At 50.9% G+C, this 25,811-nt stretch overlaps 1 protein-coding gene across 1 annotated transcript; it reads right to left on the minus strand.

The window, feature by feature from the left end:
* Positions 1-1,782: 1,782 nt before the first annotated feature.
* On the minus strand, positions 1,783-10,473 carry CD22 (CD22 molecule). Its single transcript, XM_065898349.1, has 13 exons — positions 10,440-10,473; positions 9,807-10,181; positions 8,636-8,929; positions 7,244-7,510; positions 6,846-7,109; positions 5,541-5,798; positions 5,076-5,336; positions 4,730-4,993; positions 3,253-3,349; positions 3,023-3,098; positions 2,706-2,830; positions 2,224-2,308; positions 1,783-1,914 (listed from the first exon to the last, which is right to left on the minus strand). Exons 1-13 carry the CDS (start codon positions 10,471-10,473, stop codon positions 1,783-1,785), a joined length of 2,532 nt encoding a protein of 843 aa, XP_065754421.1.
* Positions 10,474-25,811: the final 15,338 nt, after the last annotated feature.

A 25,811-nucleotide genomic window follows, 5' to 3' on the forward strand; every position in this document is an offset into this window, starting at 1 on the left:
GTAGGGCAACCAAGGAAGGCGGTGCCTTCAGAGCGCCCACCACAGGCCAGGAATTTGACTGTCATCTTTTTTTTTTTTTTTTTTTGCGGTACCCGGGCCTCTCACTGCTGCGGCCTCTCCCGTTGCGGAGCACAGGCTCCGGACGCGCAGGCTCAGCGGCCATGGCTCACGGGCCCAGCCGCTCCGCGGCATGTGGGATCTTCCCGGACCGGGGCACGAATCCGTGTCCCCTGCACCGGCAGGTGGACTCTCAACCACTGCGCCACCAGGGAAGCCCTGGCTGTCATCTTGATGAATGATTAACCACAGGTTCCTGCCCTGAAGGAGAATGGGCCTTGGCCCCTTGGGAGAAGCAGGAGACCAGGTGGAGAGAGAACAGACGGAGAAGTGGAGGAGAAGCCGGAGGGGCCTCCCTGGCAAGTCGGCCAGGGCACATACTAGAGAGCTAGTGGGGGTCACGGGGAGAGGTAGAAAAGCTGAGAGGTTCCTCAAGGTAGCTGGCCTTCGAGAAGGCAGGCAGCTGTGGGCTGTGAAACAACGCAGCAGGGTCACTTTTGAGAATTGCTGTAACGCATCGGCTTCCCCTTTTTATGGTCTTCAAGAGATGCAAATCAGAGGGGAATGTGGTTTTTAGGGACTTTTGGCTCTTGCGTTAATCTTCTTATAACATGACATAAGGTTATATATCTCACTTCCTATCTCGAACCGCCTGCGTCTCCATGTTACAGACGAAGAGACTGAGGCTCAGGGAAGCTGGTGAACTTTGCCCCGGATCATTCGGCCGGTTAAGCAGAAGAATCGAGACTCAGACTCTGTCTGTGACGCCAGCGGACTCTTGGCAACAAGACGATGGACGCTCCGATCTGGTGATTTGCTCGTGAAGTCACCTTTCCCCTCTCCCCAAGCCCCAGGATACCTGCCCCATCTCCCTGTCCCTACTCAGACTCTGCACACTGGAAATCATTCACTGGCTCTTTGACGTGGCATCTGAGCCATGTTTATTGTGTAGCTCTGTGTCTGTTACACGTTTGTCCACATCAGTGTATGTCTCAGACCATGAGACCCTTGAGGAAAGGAGGCACAGCAGCATAACCCTCCCCGTGGACGGCCTCTTAGAGAAGAAACCAGCCCAGGGCAGGGCCTCTACCTCGTTTTTGTTCCTCTTTCCCTGGGCTTTGCCCTGGAGTCAAAAATTACGCATAAGCTTAGTGAGTGGAGTTATCAGAGCAGGGGTGAGGTGTCAAAGGGGTGGGGAGAGAGAACAATACAAATAATGACCAGCTGATCCCCACAGAGACATAGCCAGCTGGGGAGTGGGGTTTGGGAGTGGGTAGGTGGTGGCAGACGGCTGGGAAGGGGCAGGGGGATTTGTACAGCTCAGGATAGGTATTTAGATGAATTTCTGGGTGAGAAGGGGAGTGGGAAAGGACCAGGGACAGACCCTTTGGAGGGTCGGGGTTACCAGTGCTAAGAAGGAAGACTGTCTCTGGACCATGTACAAAGTTCTCTGCACCAACTGGGGTTGCAGTAACTGTGACCGTGTGTGCGTGCATGCATGTGTGTGTGCGTGTGTGTGCGCGTGCGTGCGTGTGTGTGTGTGCGTGCTCGTGTGTGTGCGTGCGTGCATGCGTGTGTGTGTGTGCGTGCTCGTGTGTGCGTGTGCGTGTGTGCGTGCGTGTGTGTGTGTGTGATTTCGCAGCTGAACAGCAGAGGCTGAGAAAGTTCCAGGACCACCCTGGCCCCTGCGGCCCCTGGCACCGCCACCTCAGCTGGTTTGGCCCATCATTGCTTGAGGGTCACGTATTCCACTCCTTCCTGGGCCAGCGGCCGCTCCCCAAACCCAAAATGGACCATCTCCGAGTAATGTATCCCCTCGTCTTCTAGGACCTCTGGAGTCACGTTCTCATAGTCGTCCTGCGAAAGCCGCATGGTGGTGAGCGTGGCCTCACACTCACCAGCCTCCCACAGCCCGCTTTCCCTGTCCCTTCTCTCCTCAGCTCTGCCTGGGGGTCCAAGAGCGTGAGCAGGAGTCCTCTTGTCTGGAAACTGGCTGCAGCCGGCCTCAGACTGGGAGGTGCCTGCCCTGGGTCTGACCTCACCAGGGTCTGGGCAGCCCTCCCCACTGCCCAGCCTCTGCCAGCACCGAGCCCACCCGGGCTCTGGGACTCACAGCCGAGGCCAGGTCCCGTCACTTCCCCACCTTCCATAGCCCTGCCCTCTTACCGCGTGACGCTTCTGCACCACAGAGTAAGTGACCGTGTCGTCCCTGTTTGGGGAAAGTCCCCGCATCTCTGAGGGCCCTGCATCTCTGAGAGGGAAGGCAGAGAGATGACCACAAATGAAGGCTTTTGCATGAAATCTGCTCCTTCTTCCAACTCCCCTAGACCCTAAGAGCACCCCCAGCCTCTCAGCCCCTTGTATCATGCCTAGTGCACACAGCAGGGGCTGATGTGTCGAATGAGTGGATGTATGTATGTATGTATTGCAAAGTCCCAGCCTTGGTGATAGAGACCGACTCTGGCTGTGCGTGCTCCTGGTTTGTAGGGACAGATCCAATTCCCGAGACCGTTACCAGGGGGATAGTTACAGAGCAGGAATGAGGAGAAGAAGCACGGGCCTGGCACAAACAGGGCAGGCGAGACACGAGCTCTGCCCCCCACATCCATCCCAGGGTGCAGGTGTCACCCCCCTGGTGCCCTCAGTACCCAGGTCTCGGTGCATCAGTCTCGCCAAGAGGAAAGCGCAAGGCAGCGTAGCTGACGGCATCTTCCATCACTGGATTGTAGCACCCCAGGGAGTGGGGCGCTTCAGCTTGGGGGATCCTTCGAGCCTGAGAGGAGGACAAGGTTTCGGCCCTTACCACTCCTCTCCCCACCCTAGCTCCCCTGCCTCTCTACTCTTTATCACTCTTTATCACTCCACTTTCTTTTTTTTTTTTTAATTTGACACATAGTTGATTTTCCACTTTGTTTCTTTCTTGACTCGAAGCTCTGCCCTGCATTTCATCTTTCTCCCATCCTACCTTTACATTCCTCACAAAGAAGCTCTGTCCACTGGAACTTTCCTGAAGCCCCTGCTGTCTCTGAATCCTCTTCCAGCTGAGAAATAAAGACCTGCTCAGGGAGGATGAAGGGCCTGGGAAGAGGACCCTGTGGACTCGGCATGCCGGGGGCTGCAGGACTGAGTAACCGGGGTCATTCCCTGGGTTGGGCGGAGGGGGAGCAAAGGTGGTGGGCAGTGGGAGGAACTCACCTCCTCTGAAGCTTGACTCCCCAGATTGCCAGGAGGAAGATAGCCAGGCAGAACCCCACTCCCAAGGCCACTCGCCTGATGATGGTGGCTGAGCTATCTGATAGAGAAAGGAGGTACGTCAGTCGATGACACTGCCTCAGTCGGCTAGCAGGCCAGCTCTGCCCTGTGATCTTTGCCTGGGAGGCATCCTTGGCTTCCCTCTGCACAGCCACGGTCCTTCTGGCCTGTGCGACATCTCCTCCTTGCCCAGGGGGTGTGGTGCAGAGAAAGAGGGAGAAGCCAGCCCTGCCCTCTGGACGTCTCATTAGGAGGGAAGGGCAGCTCTTTTTCAAGAGGAGCTCCTGCCGCGTGACAGACTCGGGCACACACAGAGCACGTAACCCTCATAAATGGTGCCGCCTCTTCAGAGGGCAGCTCGGCCGTGCTTAAAATCACTTGTCCTTTGAGCCAGCCGGTTCACGTAGGAACCTAGCCTACAATTCTCTTCGCAGGTGTGCCCAGAGCAGGAGACGGCACCCAGCCTTGAGGAGGGCAGTGGGCACAGAGTTATTCGACATCCGTACACGGGACCGCAGTGCCCCCTCAGCAAAAGAGTCAGGTCCCCAGGGTGCCTGCAGAGGGGAGACCCAGGGGACTCCCTGGGGACATATACAATGTGTATATTGTATATACAGTATACACATTGTATATGTTTTTATACAATGTGTAACTTTTCCAAATGACACCCTCAGGCTGGCTCCCTTTAGCACCAGCTTTGCCAGTGACAGTCCTCTAAATTTAAAGCCATGGCTCCAATCATTAACCTGAAAAAAACACAATAAATAAATTAAATATTTTCCCCCGTGTTTTTCCAGACTCTTCAGACACCCTGTATATGCACAGATAGAGAACAATCTCCAAGTGCTGTTATTACATGGAAGAAAGGGAAGTTCAGGGCAACGTGTGAGCTCTCCCACTGTCTGAGTAACAAAGAAGGGTGTATGGACATAAATCTCTATAGGCCTATGGTGCACGTATAGAAAAATCTCCGTGAGGGGCCATATCCAGCTGCCAACAGTGAAAGCCTCATGGGAGGGAGGGGGTAGAGTTCTTGGGGAGCAAGAAAGGAGACATATCTGTCCTTCCACTATTTACCCTTTCATGCTGTTTTTACCATGTACTTGTCTTTAAAAAAAAAACCCAAACCACTACAATCTCAAAAGGTAGAAACAAGCAGCCTATCAAGGGTGAGACAGAGAGAGAGAGGCAGAGAGAGGGAGCCGGGAGGAGCTCAGGATGTCTGGAAGGTAGGGGCAGCCTGAATCCCCCTGGGGTGGCGAGAGACTGATCGGGGAGGAGGGAAGACAGGGGAGCTGTGTGTGGAGAAGGGGCGCCTCTGAGCGCACAGGCTGCCCACTCCCCACCCTCCGTGCAGGAGCCGGGAGGAGGTGCGGGACGCACGCCGCAGGAGTGGCCAGGGCCGGAGAAGGGCCCTTACAGTAGACAGTGAGAGTGGTGGGCGGCGACTGGCCCCGGCCCAGCCTGTTGGTCCCCTGGCACCAATAGGCGCCTGAGTGCTGCAGTGTCACAGGGTCCAATCTCAGCGTCTGATCATAATGGCGGAGGTCTTGGTTATTCCAGTCAAACCATGCATAGTCGGAGGTGGGAGGGTTGGCATCGCTCTCGCACGTCAGGACTGCTTTCTTCCCCTCCACCACTCTGTCTTTCGGGCTGATGGACACATGCAGGCTCCTGGGTGCATCTGTAAGTAGAAGCAAAGTCAGGATCCGGGGAGCCAGGCACCTGCCCGTCTCTGCTCCCAGCCTCCAGCTCCAGCCACTCACACAGCACTTGGAGATCCCAGGCCTTAGACGAGGTCTGTCCTATGGAATTGTTGACCAAGCAGTGGTAAACTCCAGCATCTTCTGGAGAGATGGCGTCAAAGCTCAGTTTCTTTCCTTCCTCCAGAAAGATTCCATTTTTCTTCCAGAAGAAGCGGACATCCGTGGGGCGGCTACTTAAGAAGTCACATTGGAGGAAGACCGAGAGCCCAGAGCGAATCTCATTGCGGGGAGTGACCTGGACACTGACATCTTTGGGGGCGTCTGGAGAGCAAGGACCTCAGGCTGGTCTCTTGGGTCTCTTCCCCTCTCCCTGTTCCCGAGAATTCCTCTCCCCTTGGTCCTGAGGCCTGACTCTCATCCCTCAATTCTCTGTGAGGACTGTGGTTCAGGCTTCGGTCTCCTCACCCTTAGAGCCCCGCACCCCAACTGGGCCACCCACCAGCTCCCCCGGCCCAGGGCACTCACACTGGACATCCAGGTTGACAGGGGGAGACCACAAACACCACCGGTTACAGGCTGCGCATTTGACTGGCCCTGTGTCCCAGGCAACTTTTTGAATCGTCAGCACAGCGGATGATAGCTGGTCCTGGAAGCCTAGGTGATCCCATTTATATCGGGTAACTCTGGGATTACTGGAATTGTAGGTACAGGACAGGATCACACTGTCTCCTTCTCGAATCGGTGCGGGGTTTCGAATCACTGTGGTTACCTCCTTGGGGGGATCTGGAAGAAAAACAGAGAGGTGGGTCAAGAAAAGTCAGATGCCCATAAGACCTGTTCCTTCCTGCTTCCTCTTCCCCCTTCCTGTGCCCTGCATTCACGCAGTTCCTCTATTAGCTGAGGGAGGGCTTGTGCTTCCCTCTTGCCTCTGAGAACAGAAACCCTGCCCTGGCCATTTGGCCTGGTTGTCGTTTGAGACAGGATGGTGCAGTGGTTAAGAGCACAGCTCTGGGCGGAGTACGTGTGGTGCCGTGCAAGGCAGGGGCCACTCTTTGTGGGTCTCTGCACGGGTCTGAGGCACGGAGCCGGGTCACTACAGTAAGGGAGTTAATTTAAAAAAGAAAAAGAAAAGCATAGCTCTGGATCCAGAGTGTCAGATCCTGCCGCTTGGAGTTGTGTGACCATGGGCTGCAGGCCTCAGTTGACTCATCTGTCAAATGGGGTCCTGTGAGTAGCTAACCTCGTGGAATCACTGGAGGATGGAGTGAGAGGATGCTGTTAGAGCCCTGTGGCGTGTGGTAAACACGCAACACATGCTGCTTCTGCTGCTGCTCTTACCACATATCCGGTGTCCAGATTTCAGGATTTGGGCATCCACATCAGAGTATCTGGCCCCGACTATGACATCCCAGTGTCCAAGGATCAAACCTAGGGATTCTCTTTGTCCTGGGCTCCCCTCAGTGCCAAGACTCACTGTGTTAAACAGGGTCTGACAACCAAGAGGTAATGAAGCATTTTGCCCCAGTTCTCCTCGAAAATTTCAAGACCCCTTCAGGGACTCAGCCACTGCCGAGTGACGCCGAGTCTCCGCGTCCCTCGTGGGACCCTGGCATCTTGCCATTCATTCAAGTCAACAAGCATCTACTGAGCACCTCCCACGAGCCAGGCCCTGTCTGGTGCTAAGGACACAACTGTGAACACAACACTTGCCCCAAGAAGCTTATCTGCCGGGAGCCCCTGGTTTCTGCTTGCTGTCCCTTCGCGGGCACGTCTACCCTCCTCCTGCCCCCGGAGCCACCTCCTCCCTCCAGTAGCTCTGCGGCTACTCACACTGGACTTCCAAGTCAGCTTCCTGGCCAACTTGTCCAGGACCAAGATTATTTTCCGCCAAGCAGGAGTATACCCCAGCATGACTGAGGAGGACCTCTGGGATCTGGAAGGTCCTGTCCGTCTTTCCGGGCATTTCTAGCCCATTGTAGTACCAGGTGTAATTCGTTGGAGGAGGATTGGCCAGTGATATACAAGTCAGCTCTACTTTATTTCCTTCCTTCGTTGGCGAGGAGAAGATCTGAACCCTGGAAGGTTCTGGAGCATCTGGAAGAAGAGGCCGAGGCCAGGGGGCTGGGGGTGGTGGTGAGCAGAGGCCTCTGGGGCTCCCCTCCCGTGGGCCTGGAAGGCGCCCCTGCTGACCCCCGGCCTGGCCCTTCCCCAGCTCCCAGGAGGCTCACGGTGCACTTGGAGGTCCACTGCTTCCGACTTTTCGGAGCCCACATCGTTGTGGGCCTTGCACTGGTACTGCCCACTCATCTTCCTGGTCACCTCGGGCAGAGTGAGCGTGGGCGTCTCCTCCCCCACCAGCAGGGCCCCGTCCCTGAGCCAGGACACATTCTGGTGCCGTGGGTTGCTGCTGACAACCTGGCACGTCATGGTCACAGACTCTCCCTCTGTCACAGTGGCTTCTCTGGGACTGACCTGGATCTTCAACTTCGGCGCGTCTGGAGAAGTGGAGGGAACAGTGAGGGAGGGGATGGGGATTCTCAGAGGGTGTGAAGTGCCGACAAGTTGCAGGCCTTTTATTCTGATAAATCAGCGGCCTAGACAGAGCGGGCAAGGGTGTGTAGCCACTCACTGTCACCCTTGTTAACAAGGGTGGGCTGGTCCAAGCGCCAGGTGACTGACCGTCACAGCCTCCCAACTCGGTTCTCTGCTCCCCACACCCCAGACCCCGAAGGTCTGGTCTCTACCAGCAGCCAGCAGCATTCCCAGGGCTGTCCATCAGACCTTACGACTCTCCTGCTTGAAACCGTTCAGTGGATTCCACACTTAGAGAAAAATCCCAAAACCCTCGCTGCAGCCCACGAGATCTAGTGTCCCGGTCCCTCTCGGCCTTCCTTTCCTACCACTGGGCCCCTTGGACGCGGTGCCAAGCTTGCTGGCTCCTTGCTCTGAGGCAGACACACCAAGTTCCTACCTCAAGGCCTTGGACTTGCTCTCTCCTCTCCCTGGAACGCTCTTCTCACAGAGATATGCCTGCCTCAGGCCCTCCCTTCACCCAAGTCTCAGCTCAAGTTCAGCCTCCATCCCTCACTCCCTCTGTCCTAGCCCAGCTTTATTTTTTTGTGATACACTTAGCACCACCTACACATATGTTCTCTATTTCCCTTTTCACCTATCTACCCTTCGTCTCCCTGACTTCAATGCTAGTTCCACGTGGGCAAGAACTTTGCTCACTGCTCTATCCCCAGCAGCCATAGTAAAGCCTAGTTAGGTTCACAACAAATATTTATTGAATGAATGAATGAATGAGGCACAAAAAAATGATGTGAAAAAATTCTTCATCCCGCCCCCCAGGGGAACGAAAAAACCTTAACCAGGTGATCCCCAAATCGGGTCATGGTTTGAGGATAGATTATTTTATTCTGAATCAGGTGTCCCCTGAAACACCAGAGCTGACGATGGGAATGGTGGAGGAGGGGCCGCGGCTCTGCCTGGACCATTCCCGACAGCGGGTGCCCACAGACCCATCACGCTCCCGTCTGTGTGGGCTCCTGTTACCCTCTGCGGGGGTGAAGGGATGACAGGACCCTCGGCCCTCCCACAGACGCAATGGGGAGACTCACGCTTCACATCCAGCCACACCGTTTCCTCAGAGAGTAACTGCTGTTGCGTGGGGTCCCAGAGCTGGCAGGTCAGGTTCTTGCCGTGGTGAGTCCACTGCGGCTGGAACGTGAGAGTGCTCTGGGTGGAGACAGTCTTGGTGGACAGGGAGGTGGAGGTGACCGCAGGCTCCTCCAGGGACCACTGCAGATGAACCTGGTACTCAAAGCAGGCGAAATTCAGCGAGCAGGTGACAGTGACGTCGCGGAGCTCCCGGATGTCTGGAGGGAGCTCAATGTGGGGTGGAGGAGCCGTCTCTGCAAAAGAGCAGGGGCCACGCTGGAGGCCTGGGAGCCTGGACCAGCTTTAGATGCCCTGCCGCAAAGAACCCATCAGGAATCCCCGGCCGGTCCTGTCCACCCCTCTCCGGGCCTGCCTTTCTCTGCTCGGCCCAAACACCCTCTGAAAGGTCTTGTGAAAGCTGATCCTCCTTAGAAACTGTGTTTTTTGTTTTATAGTTACTTCGTTCACACCCCCTGGTGTTTGCTTTCTAAATGTTTTCCAGACCACTCCCCCGGCACTCCTCAGCTGATTTTACGCGTTTAGTTCAACACGTTTAGCTTGGAGGACAAACCTGGCTCAGAGGCCTCAGTATCGGAGACCTCCCACACAGCGCTCCTGGAGGGGATTCCTTTAGCGGAGAGGCCTGTGTGCAGCCAGTCCCTGCTCTCCCCGAGGCTGGGCCGCCCTCAGATTGCAGCGTCTGAAGCTGCATCTCTCACCCCAAACACAGGGCTGCTTAGAACCACCCACCCAATAAACAGGCCGTGGAATGGAGCGAGCACACTCCCTCGGGTGGAGGCCCCAGACCTGTGTTTGGTTCACACCCTATCTGTGTGTCGTGTAGCCACGAAGGCCTAATTAGAATGAATCCCCCCATATTAATACATTGGGAGATTTCACTTGAAAATTCAGATTTCCATCTCTGGAAAAGCCAGGGGAGATGCTCAAGGAGGGATGAGTGCCCATATGCTCCAGTCTGCCACGGGCGCCAATGTCCTGTGGCACCCCGGTCGCTCACTGGCATCCCCGTCTGGCCTCTGCAGGCGACCTGGTTTGTGAGCTGTCCCAGGAGTCAGGAGCTTCCCACCTTCCTCATTGCCGAGACAAAGGAACCCATCCTCAGGGCCTTACCAGAGATGTTGAGGCCTATGGGCTCCATCCATTTGCTCTCCCTAGACATCATCCTCAGCCCCAGCTGACCGCTGTCATTGACTTTCACAGGATTGATGAGGAGCGTGCAGTTGTATCTGTTGTTTCCCAGGAACTGTACCCTCCCCGGACGACGAGGAACATCCCCGATTTTTAGGTTCGTATAGAGGATGGTCCCTTGGTAGCTCTTGGTGGAGTTGTCGTACTTATAATTGTGGTACACGGTCAGGTTATCTAGCAAGTGCATGTTTAGGATACGGTAGTGGCAGGGAATCCAGACGCAGGCTCCATCCCAGGCGTAGAGGATCTTGGGATGTTCAAACGTCCACTGGGCTGAGTCAGAGAAAGCCAAGTATTCTGGAACCCACCAGAGCGAACAGAAAGCATTACTGAAGGACAATGAGAGCATTCTAAAGAATTTCCTCTGAAGAGGCGGGGTGGTGGTGGGGGGGAGGCAGATACACAAAGAGAGAAGTATACACACGCACACACATATACACTGACTGTCACCACCCTGCCCCACATTTACTCTTCTCTGCCCCCATCTTTCCTCCTCCTCCTCCAGCTCCCACAGTCATCCCAGACCCAAGTATCTGCCTAGGCCACCATCCTTACCGAGAAGCAGAAGCAAGGGACCGAGGAGATGCATGGTGCTGTGTCTAGGCGGGAGCCTGGGCCAGGAAGAGTTTGTCTTTAAGCCATCTGGTCACTTACATCTTCCAGACAGCTTTTCTTGCTCACCCACTGAGCTCCAATCCCTTCTCCCTGATTCTGAGAAGACCGTGTCTGGTTGCATGGCAGGATATGGAATTCTGGAAGCTCACAGGGTCTTTTTCTGGATATGCTGTGCCTCTCCCATCAGCCTGAGAACCATGTAAGGCTAGCCTCTCTCTTCCCAGCACTCCTTCCTTTCTTCCATCCATCCATCCAAAATTGTAGAAACTTGCTGCCCAGCTCTCAGGCTTTGAGTGGCACCAAACTATTGAGCACCTCAAATGCCAGGCCCTAGGTGACCTGGAGCTTACCTTGGGTCAACTAGTGAAGGGTTTCACATAGGGGAGAGACATGGCCAAAACTTGATTTTAAAGACCAGGAAAAAAAAATAACTCTGAAACCAATCATTAAGTATGATGCCAGGAGAGCATTTAGAAGGGTCTAAAAGGATTTAGGAGAATGTGGTCCAAGGGCCCCACTCAGATGCCCCCATGGGCTGGTTAGGAAGCAAATCAACCAGGTGGGGACACATCTTGAGTAAAGGCTATGACTGTCTCAATTCCAGTCAAGTGGGAACGTGGGCTCAGCACTGCCTGATCTTCTACTCTTTTAAAAGAAGCAAGAAGCCAGAGTTTCACGTGAAATGACCTTCTTTGAAAAAAACAAACACGGTGCTGGTCAAACGAAACCTGTCTGTGGGCTAGAGCTAGTCCAAGGGCTGCCGAGGTGCAACCACTGCCCACCTCTATGTGTGGGTGCACGTGCGGTGAGCTGGACCGCCACCTCACTGGACTTTTACATAGAGTTACATTTACATAGAGTTAAATTTAAGTCCCAATTTACATGGTCGTGCCCTGAATGCGTGTCCCTGGGGAGTCAGCAGGACATGCCAACAGAGTGTGTCTCCTGTCTCAGCACAGACCTGCGTCTGTCCCGCCTGCCCAGCCAACAGTTCCCACACAGCGGCGTCCCCTCCCCAAGCCCCTCCGGCTGGCTGTTCATCTCCTCTGGCTGCGCGGCTTATGCTAAAGGACCGTTGGGTGTCCAGGACCGGTGTGGGGAAAGCTAGGCCGCTGGCTGAAAGTAGGAAGGGGGTCTGTCCCCAGACATGGCAGCCGTGCTGGTCTGGCCTGGGCATGGATTAGGGCAGACTCTCCACACAGAGCTCATATAGCCCTGCAGGTGCTAATAGTGTTACTGAGAAAAAAGTCCTCAAGGTCACATCTGTTTGAGAGAAGCTGGAGTTTAAAAAGTGAAATAGGAGTCTTTAGTGCAGGCCTTTTCAAACCCTTTAACCAGCTCTATGTGTATCATGCATCTCCCAGCATGGGGGCTAGAGTAGAGCACATGACACATACTTCTTTAGCCATGGGAACAATTTTACGTTTTCCATGAGAAACTTGGCAGGGCTGCAGGGTCAGTGTTCTGAGGGATGCACTTTGGGCTCCCTCTGGGTCTCCACAAGGGCTATGGCCAGGGCCAGATTCCATTCCCCGTGGCAAAGACAAGCCTCCAGTAGCTGGGCCAGGGTACCCCCTCTGCCAGCAGCCACCAGTCACACCCTCATTGGGGACCGGCTGGAGAATGCCAAGACCAGTGGAAGAGGGGTGCTTCTCAGAGCAGGGCTGCATGCTTACCCCATGGAGCTCCAGGTAGTCTCTGGAGCACGAGAAGTGGGCCCCAGGCCTGCGCTTGGAAGGCAGCTGAGGCAGGATGGGGCATGGAACGCTGGGAACAGTCGGCATTGGGCACAAAGGCTCTGGACCCGTGGTCTGCTCAACAAGAGCCTGTTTAGAGCCTTGCAGAACCTCAGAGCCGGCCTCCTTGAGTCCATTCTTCCCTCCTGGGCACCCAGTGATGCCTTCTGCTCTCAGAAGAATTGCCAGGCCTGGCAAGGGAGATGCTCAAAGACTGGGGATTACTACCTGTTGTCACATAGGCAAGAGAAAGGAAGGGGAGTCCCACTGTGCTCCCAGCCCCTAGAATTGTGCCTGGCACATGGCAGCGGCTCCCTACTTGCTTGTCGAATGCAAAAGAGAACAAAATAGTTTTTACCTGTTTCCTCATGTGTCTTCTGTCTTCAGGGACCCTGGCAGCATCTAAGAGTGAAAGGGGAAGCACAGCAAAGTCGCCAGTGACTGGTTTTCACTCTTCTTGGCCACACCCCCCACCTCTCTTTGGCAGCAAAGCCACTTCTGGGTATTTATCTGAAGGAAATAAAACGCTAACTGGAAAAGATATCTGCACCCCAATGTTCCCTGCAAACATGCAAGCAACCTAAGTGTTCATTGATGGATGACTGGATAAAGAAAATGTATACAAAAGAATATTACTTAATAACCAAGAGATCACTGAAGAAATCAAAGAGGAAATTAAAAAATACCTAGAAATAAATGACAATGAAAACACGACGACCCAAAACCTATGGGATGCAGAAAAAGCAGTTCTAAGAGGGAAGTTTATAGCAGTACAATCCTACCTTAAGAAACAAGAAACATCTCAAATAAACAACCTAACCTTACACCTAAAGCAATTAGAGAAAGAAGAACACAAAACCCCAAAGTTAGCAGAAGGAAAGAAATCATAAAGATCAGGTCAGAAATAAATGAAAAAGAAAAGAAGGAAACAATAGCAAAGATCAATAAAACTAAAAGCTGGTTCTTTGAGAAGATAAACAAAATTGATAAACCATTAGCCAGACGCATCAAGAAAAAAAGAGAGAAGACTCAAATCAACAGTATTAGAAATGAAAAAGGAGAAGTGACAAATGACACTGCAGAAATACAAAGGATCATGAGAGATTACTACAAGCAACTATATGCCACTAAAATGGACAACCCTGGAAGAAACGGACAAATTCTTAGAAAAGCACAACCCTCCATGACTGAACCAGGGAGAAATAGAAAATATGAACAGATCAATCACCAGCACTGAAATTGAAACTGCGATTAAAAATCTTCCAACAAATAAAAGCCCAGGACCAGATGGCTTCACAAGCAAATTCCATCAAACATTTAGAGAAGAGCTAACACCTATCCTTCTCAGACTCTTCCAAAATGTAGCAGAGGGAGGAACACTCCCAAACTCATTCTACAAAGCCACCATCACCCTTATACCAAAACCAGGCAAGGATGTCACAAAGAAAGAAAACTACAGGCCAATATCACTGATGAACACAGATGCAAAAATCCTCAACAAAATACTAGCAACAGAATCCAACAGCACGTTAAAAGGATCATACACCATGATCAAGTGGGGTTTATCCCAGGAATGCAAGGATTCTTCAATATATGCAAATCAATCAATGAGATACACCGTATTAACAAATTGAAGAATAAAAACCATATGATCATCTCAATAGATGCAGAAAAAGCTTTTGACAAAATTCAACACCTTTTTATGAGAAAAACCCTCCAGAAAGTAGGCATAGAGGGAACTTATCTCAACATAATAAAGGCCATATATGACAAACCCACAGCCAACATTGTCCTCAATGCTGAAAAACTGAAACCATTTCCACTAAGATCAGGAACAAGACAAGGTTGCCCACTCTCACCACTATTATTCAACATTGTTCTGGAAGTTTTAGCCACAGCAATCAGAGAAGAAAAAGAAATAAAAGGAATCCAAATCAGAAAAGAAGAAGTAAATCTGTCACTGTTTGCAGATGACATGATACTATACATAGAGAATCCTAAAGATGCTACCAGAAAACTATTAGAGTTAATCAATGAATTTGGTAAAGTAGCAGGATACAAAATTAATCCACAGAAATCTCTTGCATTCCTATATGCTAATGATGAAAAATCTGAAAGAGAAATTAAGGAATCACTCCCATTTACCACTGCAACAAAAAGAATAAAATACCCAGGAATAAACCTACCTAAGGAAACAAAAGACCTGTATGCAGAAAACTATAAGACACTGATGAAAGAAATTAAAGATGATACAAACAGATGGAGAGATATACCATGTTCTTGGATTGGAAGAATCAACATTGTGAAAATGACTATACCACCCAAAGCAATCTACAGATTCAATGCAATCCCTATCAAACTACCACTGGCATTTTTCACAGAAATAGAACAAAAACTTTCACAATTTGTATGGAAACACAAAAGACCCCGAATAGCCAAAGCAATCCTGAGAAAGAAAAACGGAGCTGGAGCAATCAGGCTCCCTGACTTCAGACTATACTACAAAGCTACAGTAATCAAGACAGTATGGTAGGCAGAGGCTCCGGTACCGCCGGACCTTGGACGCCGCTGACGCCACCTTGAGGATGAACTGTTTACATTTTTATTTTCATCAAAGTGATATGTGGGGAGAAGGGGAAGATGGCCGAAGAGTAAGACGTGGAGATCACCTTCCTCCACACAGATACATCAAAAATACATCTACACGTGGAACTACTCCTACAGAACACCTACTTAACGCTGGCAGAAGACCTCAGACCTCCCAAAAGGAGAGGGGATTAAGAGTGCTGCTTAAAGGAGCTCCAGAGACGGGTGCGAGCCGCAGCTAACAGCGCGGACCCCAGAGACGGGCATGAGACGCTAAGGCTGCTGCTGCCGCCACCAAGAAGCCTGTGTGCGAGCACAGGTCATTCTCCACACCTCCCTTCCGGGGAGGCTGTGCAGCCCGCCCCTGCCAGGGTCCCAGGATCCAGGGACAACTTCCCCGGGAGAACGCACGGCGCGCCTCAGGCTGGTGCAACGTCACGCTGGCCTCTGCCGCCGCAGGCCCGCCCCGCACTCCAGGCCCCTCCCTCCGCCCCGCCTGAGTGAGCCAGAGACCCCGAATCAGCGGCTCCTTTAACCCCCTCCTGTCTGAGAGAAGAACAGACGCCCTCCGGCGACCTACACGCAGAGGTGGGGCCAAATCCAAAGCTGAGCCCCGGGAGCTGTGAGAACAAAGAAGAGAAAGGGAAATCTCTCCCAGCAGCCTCAGGAGCAGCGGATTAAATCTCCACAATCAACTTGATGTACCCTGCATCTGTGGAATACATGAATAGACAACGAATCATCCCAAATTGAGGAGGTAGACTTTGAGAGCAAGATTTATTATTTTTTCCCCTTTTCCTCTTTTTTGTGAGTGTGTATGTGTATGCTTCTGTGTGAGATTTTGTCTGTATAGCTTTGCTTTCACCATTTGTCCTAGGGTTCTATCTGTCGGTTTTTTTTTTTTTACTTAAAAAATTTTTTTTAATAATTATTTTTTTATTTTAATAACTTATTTTATTTTACCTTACTTTATTTTATTTTATCCTCTTTCTTTCTTTCGTTCTTTCTTTCTTTCTTTTTCTCCCTTTTATTCTGAGCCATGTGGATGAAAGGCTCTTGCTGCTGCAGCCAGGAGTCAGCGCTGTGCCTCTGAGGTGGGAGAGCCAACTTCCGGACACTGGTCCACAAGGGACCTCCCAGCTCCACGTAATATCAAACGGCGAAAATCTCCCAGAGATCTCCATCTCAACACCAACACCCAGCTTCACTCAACCACCAGCAAGCTACAGTGCTGGACATCCTATGCCAAACAACTAGCAAGACAGGAACACAACCCCACCCATTAGCAGAGAGGCTGCCTAAAATCACAATAAGTCCACAGACACCCCAAAACACACCACCAGATGTGGACCTGCCCACCAGAAAGGCAAGATCCAGCCTCATCCACCAGAACACAGGCACTAGTCTCTTTCCACCAGGAAGCCTACACAACCCACTGAACCAACTTTAGCCACTGGGGAAAGACACCAAAAACAACAGGAACTACGAACCTGCAGCCTGCAAAAAGGAGACCCCACACACAGTAAGATAAGCAAAATGAGAAGACAGAAAAACACACAGCAGATGAAGGAGCAAGATAAAAACCCACCAGACCTAACAAATGAAGAGGAAATAGGCAGTCTACCTGAAAAAGAATTCAGAATAATGATAGTAAAGATGATCCAAAATCTTGGAAACAGAATAGACAAAATGCAAGAAACATTTAACAAGGACCTAGAAGAACTAAAGATGAAACAAGCAACGATGAACAACACAATAAATGAAATTAAAAATACTCTAGAGGGCTTCCCTGGTGGCGCAGTGGTTGAGAGTCCGCCTGCCGATGCAGGGGACACGGGTTCGTGCCCTGGTCCGGGAGGATCCCACATGCCGCAGAGCGGCTGGGCTTGTGAGCCATGGCCGCTGAGCCTGCGCGTCCGGAGCCTGTGCTCCGCAACGGGAGAGGCCGCAACAGTGAGAGGCCCGCATACCGCAAAACAAACAAACAAACAAGCAAACAAACAAAAAATATTAGCAGATAGAATTCAGCAATATATAAAAAGAATTATACAACTATAACCAAGTGGGGATTATTCCAGGTATGCAAGTCTGGTTCAGTATTTGAAAATCAATCAATGTAATCTCACATTAATGGGACAAAGAAGAAAAATCACATGACCATATAAATTGTTGCAGAAAAAGCATTTGACAAAATTCACCACCCTTTTATGATAAAAACTCTCTGAAAACTAAGAATAGAAACTTCTCAACTTGATTACCTACAACTGACCTACAAAAAATACAGCTAACATATTTAACACTCAACAGTGTTAATACTTTCTCCTCTGAGCTTGGGGACAAGGCAAGGATGTCCACTCTCAATCAGTCCTATTCAATATAATACTGGAAGTTCTAGACAGCGTAATAAGACAAAGAAAGGCAATAGAAAGCATATAGATCTGAAAGAAAGAAATAAAACCTATTTACAGATAACATAATGGGCTATGTAGAAAATCCCAAGGAACCTACAAAAAAAATTCTAAAACTAATTAGTGAATTCAGCAAGGTTGCAGAATACAAGATGAACACAAAAATTAGTCACATTTCTTTATATTAACAATGCATACGTGGAAGCTGTAATTTAAAATACAATTCTATTTCCAGTGGCTTAAAAAAAGAAACACTTAGGTGTCATAAATCTAACAAAACATATGTAAGACTTGTATCCTGAAACTACAAAACACTGCTGAAAAAAAATCAAAGAAGACTTCTTCAATAATACCATGTTCATGAATTAGAAGACTAAACAAACTGATATACAGATTTAATGCAATTACTATCAAAATCCCAGCAAGATTTTTTGTATATATAGACAAGATTATTCTAAAGTTTATTGTGTACTTTTTTTTTTTTTTTTGCGGTACGCGGGCCTCTCACTGTTGTGGCCTCTCCCGTTGCGGAGCACAGGCTCCGGACGCGCAGGCTCAGCGGCCATGGCTCACGGGCCCAGCCGCTCCGCGGCACGCGGGATCCTCCCGGACCGGGGCACGAACCCGTGTCCCCTGCATCGGCAGGCAGACTCTCAACCACTGCGCCACCAGGGAAGCCCTATTCTAAAGTTTATACAGAAAGAAAAATGAACTAGAATAGAAAACATTTCTGAAAAAGAAGAATAAAGGGAGAGGAATCACTCTACCTGATTTAAGGCTTATTATAAAGGAATATACAATAATCAAAACTGTGTGGTATTGGTGGGGGGATAAACACGTCGATCAATTGGACAGATTAGAGAACCCAGGAAGAGCCCTACACAAGAACAACCAACGGATATTGGATAAAAGAGCAAAAAATGATTCAATGGAGGAAATATAGTCTTTTCAACAAAGGGTGGTAGAACAATTGGATAGCCATAGGCAAAACATGAACCTCAACCTAAATCTCATACTTCATACAAAAATTAACTCAAAGTGGATCATAGACTCGCATGTGAAACATTAAACTATAAAACTTTTAGAAGGTAACACAGGAGAAAATTTGGGGTACATAGGGGATGATGAAGAGTTCTTAGACATGAGACCAAAAGCATGACCCCTAAAACTCCAAAATTAATTTTTTTTTTTTTGGCTCTGGGAAATAGTTTTCTAAGAGAATGAAAGGACAAACATAAACTGGGAGAAAATATTTGCAAGCCACTTATCTGACAAAGAATTCATATCTAGAATGAATATGTAGGGATTTCTCAGTGGCGCAGTGGTTAAGAATCTGCCTGCCAATGCAGGGGACACGGGAAGATCCCACATGCCGCCGAGCAACTAAACCCGTGGGCCACAACTAGTGAGCCTGTGCTCTAGAGCCTGCGAGCCACAACTACTGAAGCCGGCACACCTACAGCCCGTGCTCCGTGACAAGAGAAGCCATCACAATGAGAAGCCCGCGCACCACAACGAAGAGTAGCCCCTGCTCGCCGCAACTAGAGAAAGCCCGCGCACAGCAACAAAGGCCCAAGGCGGCCTAATTAATTGATTAATTTTAAAAAAGAAAAAAATAGGGCTTCCCTGGTGGCGCAGTGGTTGAGAGTCCGCCTGCCGATGCAGGGGACACGGGTTCGTGCCCCGGTCCGGGAGGATCCCACATGCCGCGGAGCGGCTGGGCCCGTGAGCCATGGCCGCTGAGCCTGCGCGTCCGCAGCCTGTGCGCCGCAACGGGAGAGCCCACAGCAGTGAGAGGCCCGCTTACAGCAAAAAAAAAAAAAAAAAAAAAAAAAAGATGGGTAAAATAAAAACGAAGTGGGCAAAAAGCATGAAGAGACATTTCACTGGAGACACTATATGGATAGAAAATAATCACATAGGGACTTCCCTGGTGGTCCAGTGGGTAAGACACTGTGCTCCCAATGCAGGGGGTCCGGGTTTGATCCCTGGTCTGTGAAGTAGATGCCACATGCATGCCGCAAGTAAGAAATCTGCCTGCCTCAACAAAGATCCTGAGTGCCGCAACTAAGACCTGGCACAGCCAAAATAAGTAATAAATAAATAAATAAATACAATTTAAAAAGTAATCCAATAAAAAGATGTTCAATGTCATTAACCTTTAGAGAAATGCCAGTTAAGATCACAATGAGCTATCATTCCTACACACCTATTAGACAGCTAAAATAGTGGCAATAGCAAATGCTGGAAAGAATGTGTAGTAATGGAATCTTTTATACATCGCTAGTGGGAATGTAATATTTTCCAGCCACTTTGAAAAACAGGCTCAAGACAGTTTCTCAAAAGGTTAAACATAGAATTCCCATCTACCTCTGTGATTCCACTCCTAGGGTATATACCCAAGAGAAATGAAAACATGCCCACCCAGAAATTTGAACACAAATGTTCATAGCACATTATTTATAAAAGCCAAAAATGGGAACAACTGAGATGTCTATCAAGTGATGAACAAATAAAGAAGCTATGGCATATCCATACAGTGAAATATTATTTGGCAATAAAAAGAAATGAAGTACTGTAGAGATCCTGCAAAATGATGAACTTGAAAACATTAAGTGAAAGAAGCCAATCACGAAAACTCACAAATTGTATGATTCCATTTCTATGAAATGTCCAGGAAAAGAAAATCTGTAGAGACAGAAAGTAGATTTAATTGTTGCCTAGGGCTGGGATAGCGGTGTCGAGAGGAAACCAGGAGTGACCGCTAATGGACTCGGGTTTCTCTTTGGGGTGATGAGATGTTCTAAAATTGACTGTGGTGATGGTGGTGCAACGCTGTGAATATACTTAAAACCATTGAAGGGTACGCTTTAAGTAGGTGGATTGTATGGCCAATTCGAAAATGGGCAAAAGACAAGAAAAGACATTTCACCGAAGAGTATACACAGATGGCGAATAAGCCTGTGAACAGATGTTCAGCACCATTAACCATTAGTGAAAATGCAAATCAAGACCATGCAAATCACTGCATACCAACAAAACAGCTAAAATAAAAAATAATAGCGATATCAAATGCTGGTGAGGACGCAGTGAAACTGGATCATTCACGCAGGGCTGGTGGGGATGTAAAATGGTACAGCCCCTCTGGAAAATAGTTCGTCATTTTCTTGAAAGACTAATGAAATATTCCTACCGAATGACACAGCAATTGCACCTCCAGGCATTGATGCCCAAGAAATGAACATTTATGTCCACACCAAAGCCTGTACACGGCTGTTCATAGCAGCTTTATTTGCAATAGCCCCAAACTGGAAACAACCTACACTGTGCCTCCGTAGTTAAATGTTTCAACAGTTGTGATACATCCATTCCGTGGAGCACTGTGTAGCAATGGGATGAGATATTGAACAGGCAGCAACTTGGAAAACTCTTTTTTTTACTGAGTTAAAAAAAACCCGGTGCTAAAGGGTCACGGACCATGTGATTCCTTTTATGTAATATTCTTGAAATGACAAAATGGTAGAGATGGAGAACAGATTACTGGTCGCCAGGGGTTAGAGACAATAGAGGAAAGGGAAGTGGATGTGACTACAAGGGTGATCTTTGTGGTAATGGAATAATTCTGTACCTTCACTGCAGGGTTACATACATCTAGATGAGAGATAAAAGGACTTAGAACTACACACAGGTTGTACTAAACATAATTACGTAGCAAGTAACCACGGGAGGAAGCTCAACAGAGCACACGCCAGACTCCTCTCTTCTATCTTTGTCACTTCCTGTAAGTCTATAGTTATTTCAAAAGAAAAAGTTAAAAAAAACCCCAAACCCCAGTGATCTCAATGGGGGACTCCCAGGCCAAGGGACAAGATCCCAAAAGTCTTCTGGGACCCACTGGGGACACACAGTCCTGCTCATCACCTAGAAGGAGCGTCTGAGGCCTCTGCTGGCACAGCTCCAGGCATTGCTGATGATCCCGCTACAGGAGGAAACTGGGCAGGGGGTTCGTGGACGAGCCGTGATTTCTGGAGGCCAAGGGCTGCATGGAGGAGGAAAGGGTGGGGAAACAGGACTCCTGAGAATGTAGCTCTGGTGCCTTCACATCTTTCCCTCCGAAGAGGTAGATGGTTTCTGTTTTGGGTCACTTGGCTTGGCTGTCCCCACCCTGCCCTGGAAGCAGTGGAGCACCACCGTGAGGCCTGGGCTGCCTTCCGCACCTAGCTGTGTGCCCCCTCTGAGCCCACTGTCCAGGCTGAAAGATGGGGATGACTGCCTTTCTCACAGGGCTAGTGAGGTCACACACGTGCTGCACTCGGACGCATATGAGTGACAAGCGCATGGTAAACACACCTGGGCTCAAATCCCTGTCCTGCCATCTGTCAGCTGTGACCTCCCTCAGTTTCCCGTCTAAGGATGGTGCAGACATTGGCGGTTCTGACTCCCTGAGCGTGCCGTGTGCAACCACGAACATGTGAAACGCTTTGCAGCGTGGCCGTCGTGAAATGAGCACTCTGTAAAAGTGAGCTGTCGTTATTACCAACGGTCCCTTGCTCTGTTTGACCAATACTCCATGGTGACATGACGTCACATACTTTTGGCTGCTCGATTCCAGGCTGAGTTTGACAGAGAGGCCCTTTGAGACAAAACAGTGGTTCCCCTCCTGCTCTCCAGCGAAGATGTTCCGGGCAGACCAAGCTCTGGGGATGGGAGGGGTGGGGGGAGGGGTCTTCTCTTCGGCTGCTGCCCTGCCCATGAGCTGAGGTTGTCACCTCCCCTCCAGGGAGCAGACGGGAACTGAGAGTGAGGAAGGTGGGGAAAGGAGGAGGCTTGGATCCTCCTGGGCAGAGTTGTGAGTCCCCCCAGACCCCTCCCCAGAGGAGGAGACTTGGAGTAGCCAGCATGGCCTGGAGCCCTTTCATTGATGGTGATAATGGAGCTGCCCACCCCAGGCACTGGTCCTCAGGACAGCGTGGGGGGCGACCAGGGACGGCTCTTCTCAGCCAGGAGCGACCCAGGATGTTGGCGGGAGGCGAGGGACAAAGTGGTCCAAGTTGTCATGCCTGGTGCCTGGCCATCCTCCCTCCTGCATCGGGTGGCCCATCCCTCCCAACAGCTGCAACTGTGAGACCCGCTCGCCTCTATTCCAGCGTAGCCAGACGTCTTCTCCGGCACGTGTCCCCATCCCTCTGAGTCACTCTGACTCGTCCTCAGCTTGAAATATCCCCAGGGAGGGGTCCCGTCAGCCTTGCCTGTCCTTGAGCGTGCTGTGTTCCCCACCAAGCTAGTTCCTTTTGGCCTCTCCAGCATCCAAGGAAGTGGCCTTAGATCTAAGCATCTAAGTGTCTCGGACTCCTCTCTTCCTTCCCCTCCATACCAGCCAGTCCCATAAGTTCCCCCTCTAGAGTAGGTCCTGATGCTCTTTCCTCTCACATGTCCACTTCTCCTCTCTCTTGTACAAGAGCCGTGGCCTCCTGAGCCCCTTGCCTGCATCTGCTGATCCCCTGCATTCACTGTCCACACAGCTGCCAGCAGGGTCTCTGAAACCTCCGGCCCCTCCATAACGTTCCTCTGCATATAACTCTCCAGCAGCTCCCCAGGTCACTCAAAGTAAAACCCTGAGTCCTGACTGTGACCTAAAGCCCCTCTGTGATCGGGCTCCCTTGGGCAACCGCTCTGGCTCCTACATCCCACTCCACGCACACTGGTTTCCTTCTCATTCCATGAACATAACAAGTACGTTCCCACTCTGGGCATTTGCACCTGATCTTGGCTTTCCCTGGACCCACGTGCCTCAGAAATCGACAGAGCTCCCTCCCTCTCTTCCTTCTGGTCTCTACTCAGATGACCGCTTTCTAAATCGGCCGCCTTGCAAGCACACTCTGTCCTTCCATCTCTCTTAGCTTCCTTCTTGGCACACTCACCATCTGACCATGTGTTTATCTGGTCTTTGTCTATCTCTTCCACGGGATGTCAGCTCCACCAGGTCAGAGTGTGGTTCTTTGGGTCAGTGCGGCCTCCCTAGAGCCCAGCACTGGCTTGGCACGGGGTAGGTGCTCAGTAACCACGTGTGGACAGAGTGGATGAATTCTGGGGAGTCCAGGCGCTGGGTGGAGTGTGATAGCTGAATTGTGGGTCATCACTGAACGTTAGTCCCTCCTAAGAGATGGTCTTTGTGTCAGATCACATCACTGCTTTCCAAACTTTAAAGGTTTGCCTGTGACCCTCAGGACTTTTATCCTGTCTGTGAACTGCCTGAGACATTTTTATTTCATACATTTCTTTGAATCAATACACTTGATGGGTTTTTTAACACAGCCTCATCCTAAGCTTTCATCAAAAAACAAAAAATCATGTTTGGTATGCTGCTTTCCTTTTGCTCTGACACAGACTAAATAAAGCATGACTGTTCACGTAAAAGTCGCTCCACAACCCTTCTGGGGACACCCAGCTCACCCGGGCGGCGCTCAGGCTGCGCCGCGAGCAGCACAGGGTCACTCTGACTGTACGTCCCTGGTTACTGACACTCCTCTGTCTCTCAGGTGAAGTCCTCAGGGTCACTCCTCCCAGGCCAGACCTGCTGGAGCCAGGGCCTGTGGTCGGGGGACAGGTGTGTCAGGGCGGGGCCCCTGCCCGTGTGCAGGAGCTCTGGCGGAAATGTCTAGTGTGGCTGCTATGAAGCCCCTGCTGTGCTCTGCCACCCTCTCTGACCACTCCAGCCTTGTTTCAGCTCCTGGAACTTTGCCAAACACATTCCCGCTCGGGGCCTTCACACAGGGCGTCCCCGAGTGAATTTCCTTCCATACGGATGCCTCCCCAACCCCGAGACCCTAAGTCACACTTCCATCCTAGGCTCTACCAACCTTCCCTGTGCTTCTCCTTGGGAGCAGGGGGTCCCACTTTGCAGCCAGGCGTTCTGCCTGAGGTCATTTATTTAATGTCCTTCTCCCTGCGTGACTGCCAGCTCGGTGAGGAAAGGGCAGGCCTCAGGGTGGGGTTCCGCCCCACTGCCCACAGCCCTGTTACCACGCACCTCTCTTCCTTTCTCATGTACGTGGACAGTCCACTCCAGGCGAAGCGGCCTCGTCACCTTCCTTTCCAACACAGTTTGGTTATTTCTGCCTCTACACCTTGACTTTGGTCTCTGTTGTATCCTCCGCCCTCTTCAAAAACCAGGGCAGGACCACCTTCCTCAGGAACCTCGCTGGCGTCGCCCTCAGCCCTGCGGCTCTATTCTTACCACCCCCTCGGCATCTTCAGACCCATGAGCTTCCTCTGCTTCTCACTGAAATGGCAGTGACGTACAGTGGTCCGCGCGTGGGCTCCAGAGCCAGGCCCCGGGGGGCTCAAGTCGGGGCTGCAGCTGGGGGACCTCGAGGAAGTGATGCAGCCTCTATGTCTCGCCTCCTCCAGATTCTCAACGTCAGTGCATCAGAGTCCCCAGGAGGATTCGTCAAAACACAGACTGCTGGGCCCCAGCCCAGAAGTTTTGATTCCTGCAGTCTGGGTGGGGCCTGAGAATCTGCCTTTCTGACAAGTGCCCATGTGAGGCTGCTACCGCTGGTGCAGGGACCCCACTTGGAGAACCACTGTCGTAGTCGCTAGGGAAAGCAAATGGAGATGAATTCATATAAACCGGGTAGAACCACATGGCACGTAGTAAGCGCTCCACAAAAACGTTAGCTGTTGATACCAGTTCATGCCAGTGAGTCTGGCCTTCTTTAAATTCAAGGAGACCTGAGTCCAGGGTCTGGCCACACCGTTTCCTGGCCTTGGAACCCTGGGAAAATCACCTGGCTTCCCTGAGCCCCAGCGTCCTCATCTTCACAGGACTGTCCTGGAGGTCCCTTCCCAGGATAGCCTGAGCTTCCTAAAGGGCTTCAATACACAGCTGTTGCCTGATGGATATTTCTTGAACCAAGTGAAGTTTGAAAGATTGGGAATTCCCTGGTGGTCCAGTGGTTAGGACTCTGCGCTTCCACTTGCAGGAGGCACGGGTTCAATCCCTGGTCAGGGAACTAAGATCCCACGTGCCGCACAGCATGGTCAAAATAAATTAATTAATTACTTTTTTTTTAAAAAAAAAAGGAAAGGAAAAGAGATTGAAGCTGCAGGGTACAGCATGGATATGAGGCACGGCGGTCAAACCGACACAGGCTTATGAAACACTGAGATCTGAGGCCCCCGCTGCGACCCGCAGGGTACAGTGGGGGATGTCAGTGAGTGAAGCCAGCCAGGTGTGGGACAACAGGAAATGGTGAGCAGTGTGGCGAGTCCGGAGCCAGGCCCCTTCAGAAGAAGCAGCCACCATGTCTTTCAGTGAGATGTGGCAGTTGTGTAAGCGCAAGCCCAGGGCTGTCAGTCGCTCCGCCTGTGGCAGGAGCGGGAATGAGAGTTGTGACGTGAAATCACCCAGCAGTCAGACGTGACCTACTGTGGACCAGCTGCCAGCTCGGAGTGGAAGCAACTTAAGGGCGGCTGGCCTGAGCTCAGGGCTAGGATCCCTGAGGAGCCAGGGAAGGGCAAGGAGGCGGGGGGCAGGGCCCCCAAGGACGGGTCTGAAATCATCAGGATCTAGACGGGTG

This window comes from Phocoena phocoena, chromosome 20 (assembly GCF_963924675.1).
Source record: "Phocoena phocoena chromosome 20, mPhoPho1.1, whole genome shotgun sequence".
Classification (NCBI taxonomy): Eukaryota; Metazoa; Chordata; class Mammalia; order Artiodactyla; family Phocoenidae; genus Phocoena; species Phocoena phocoena.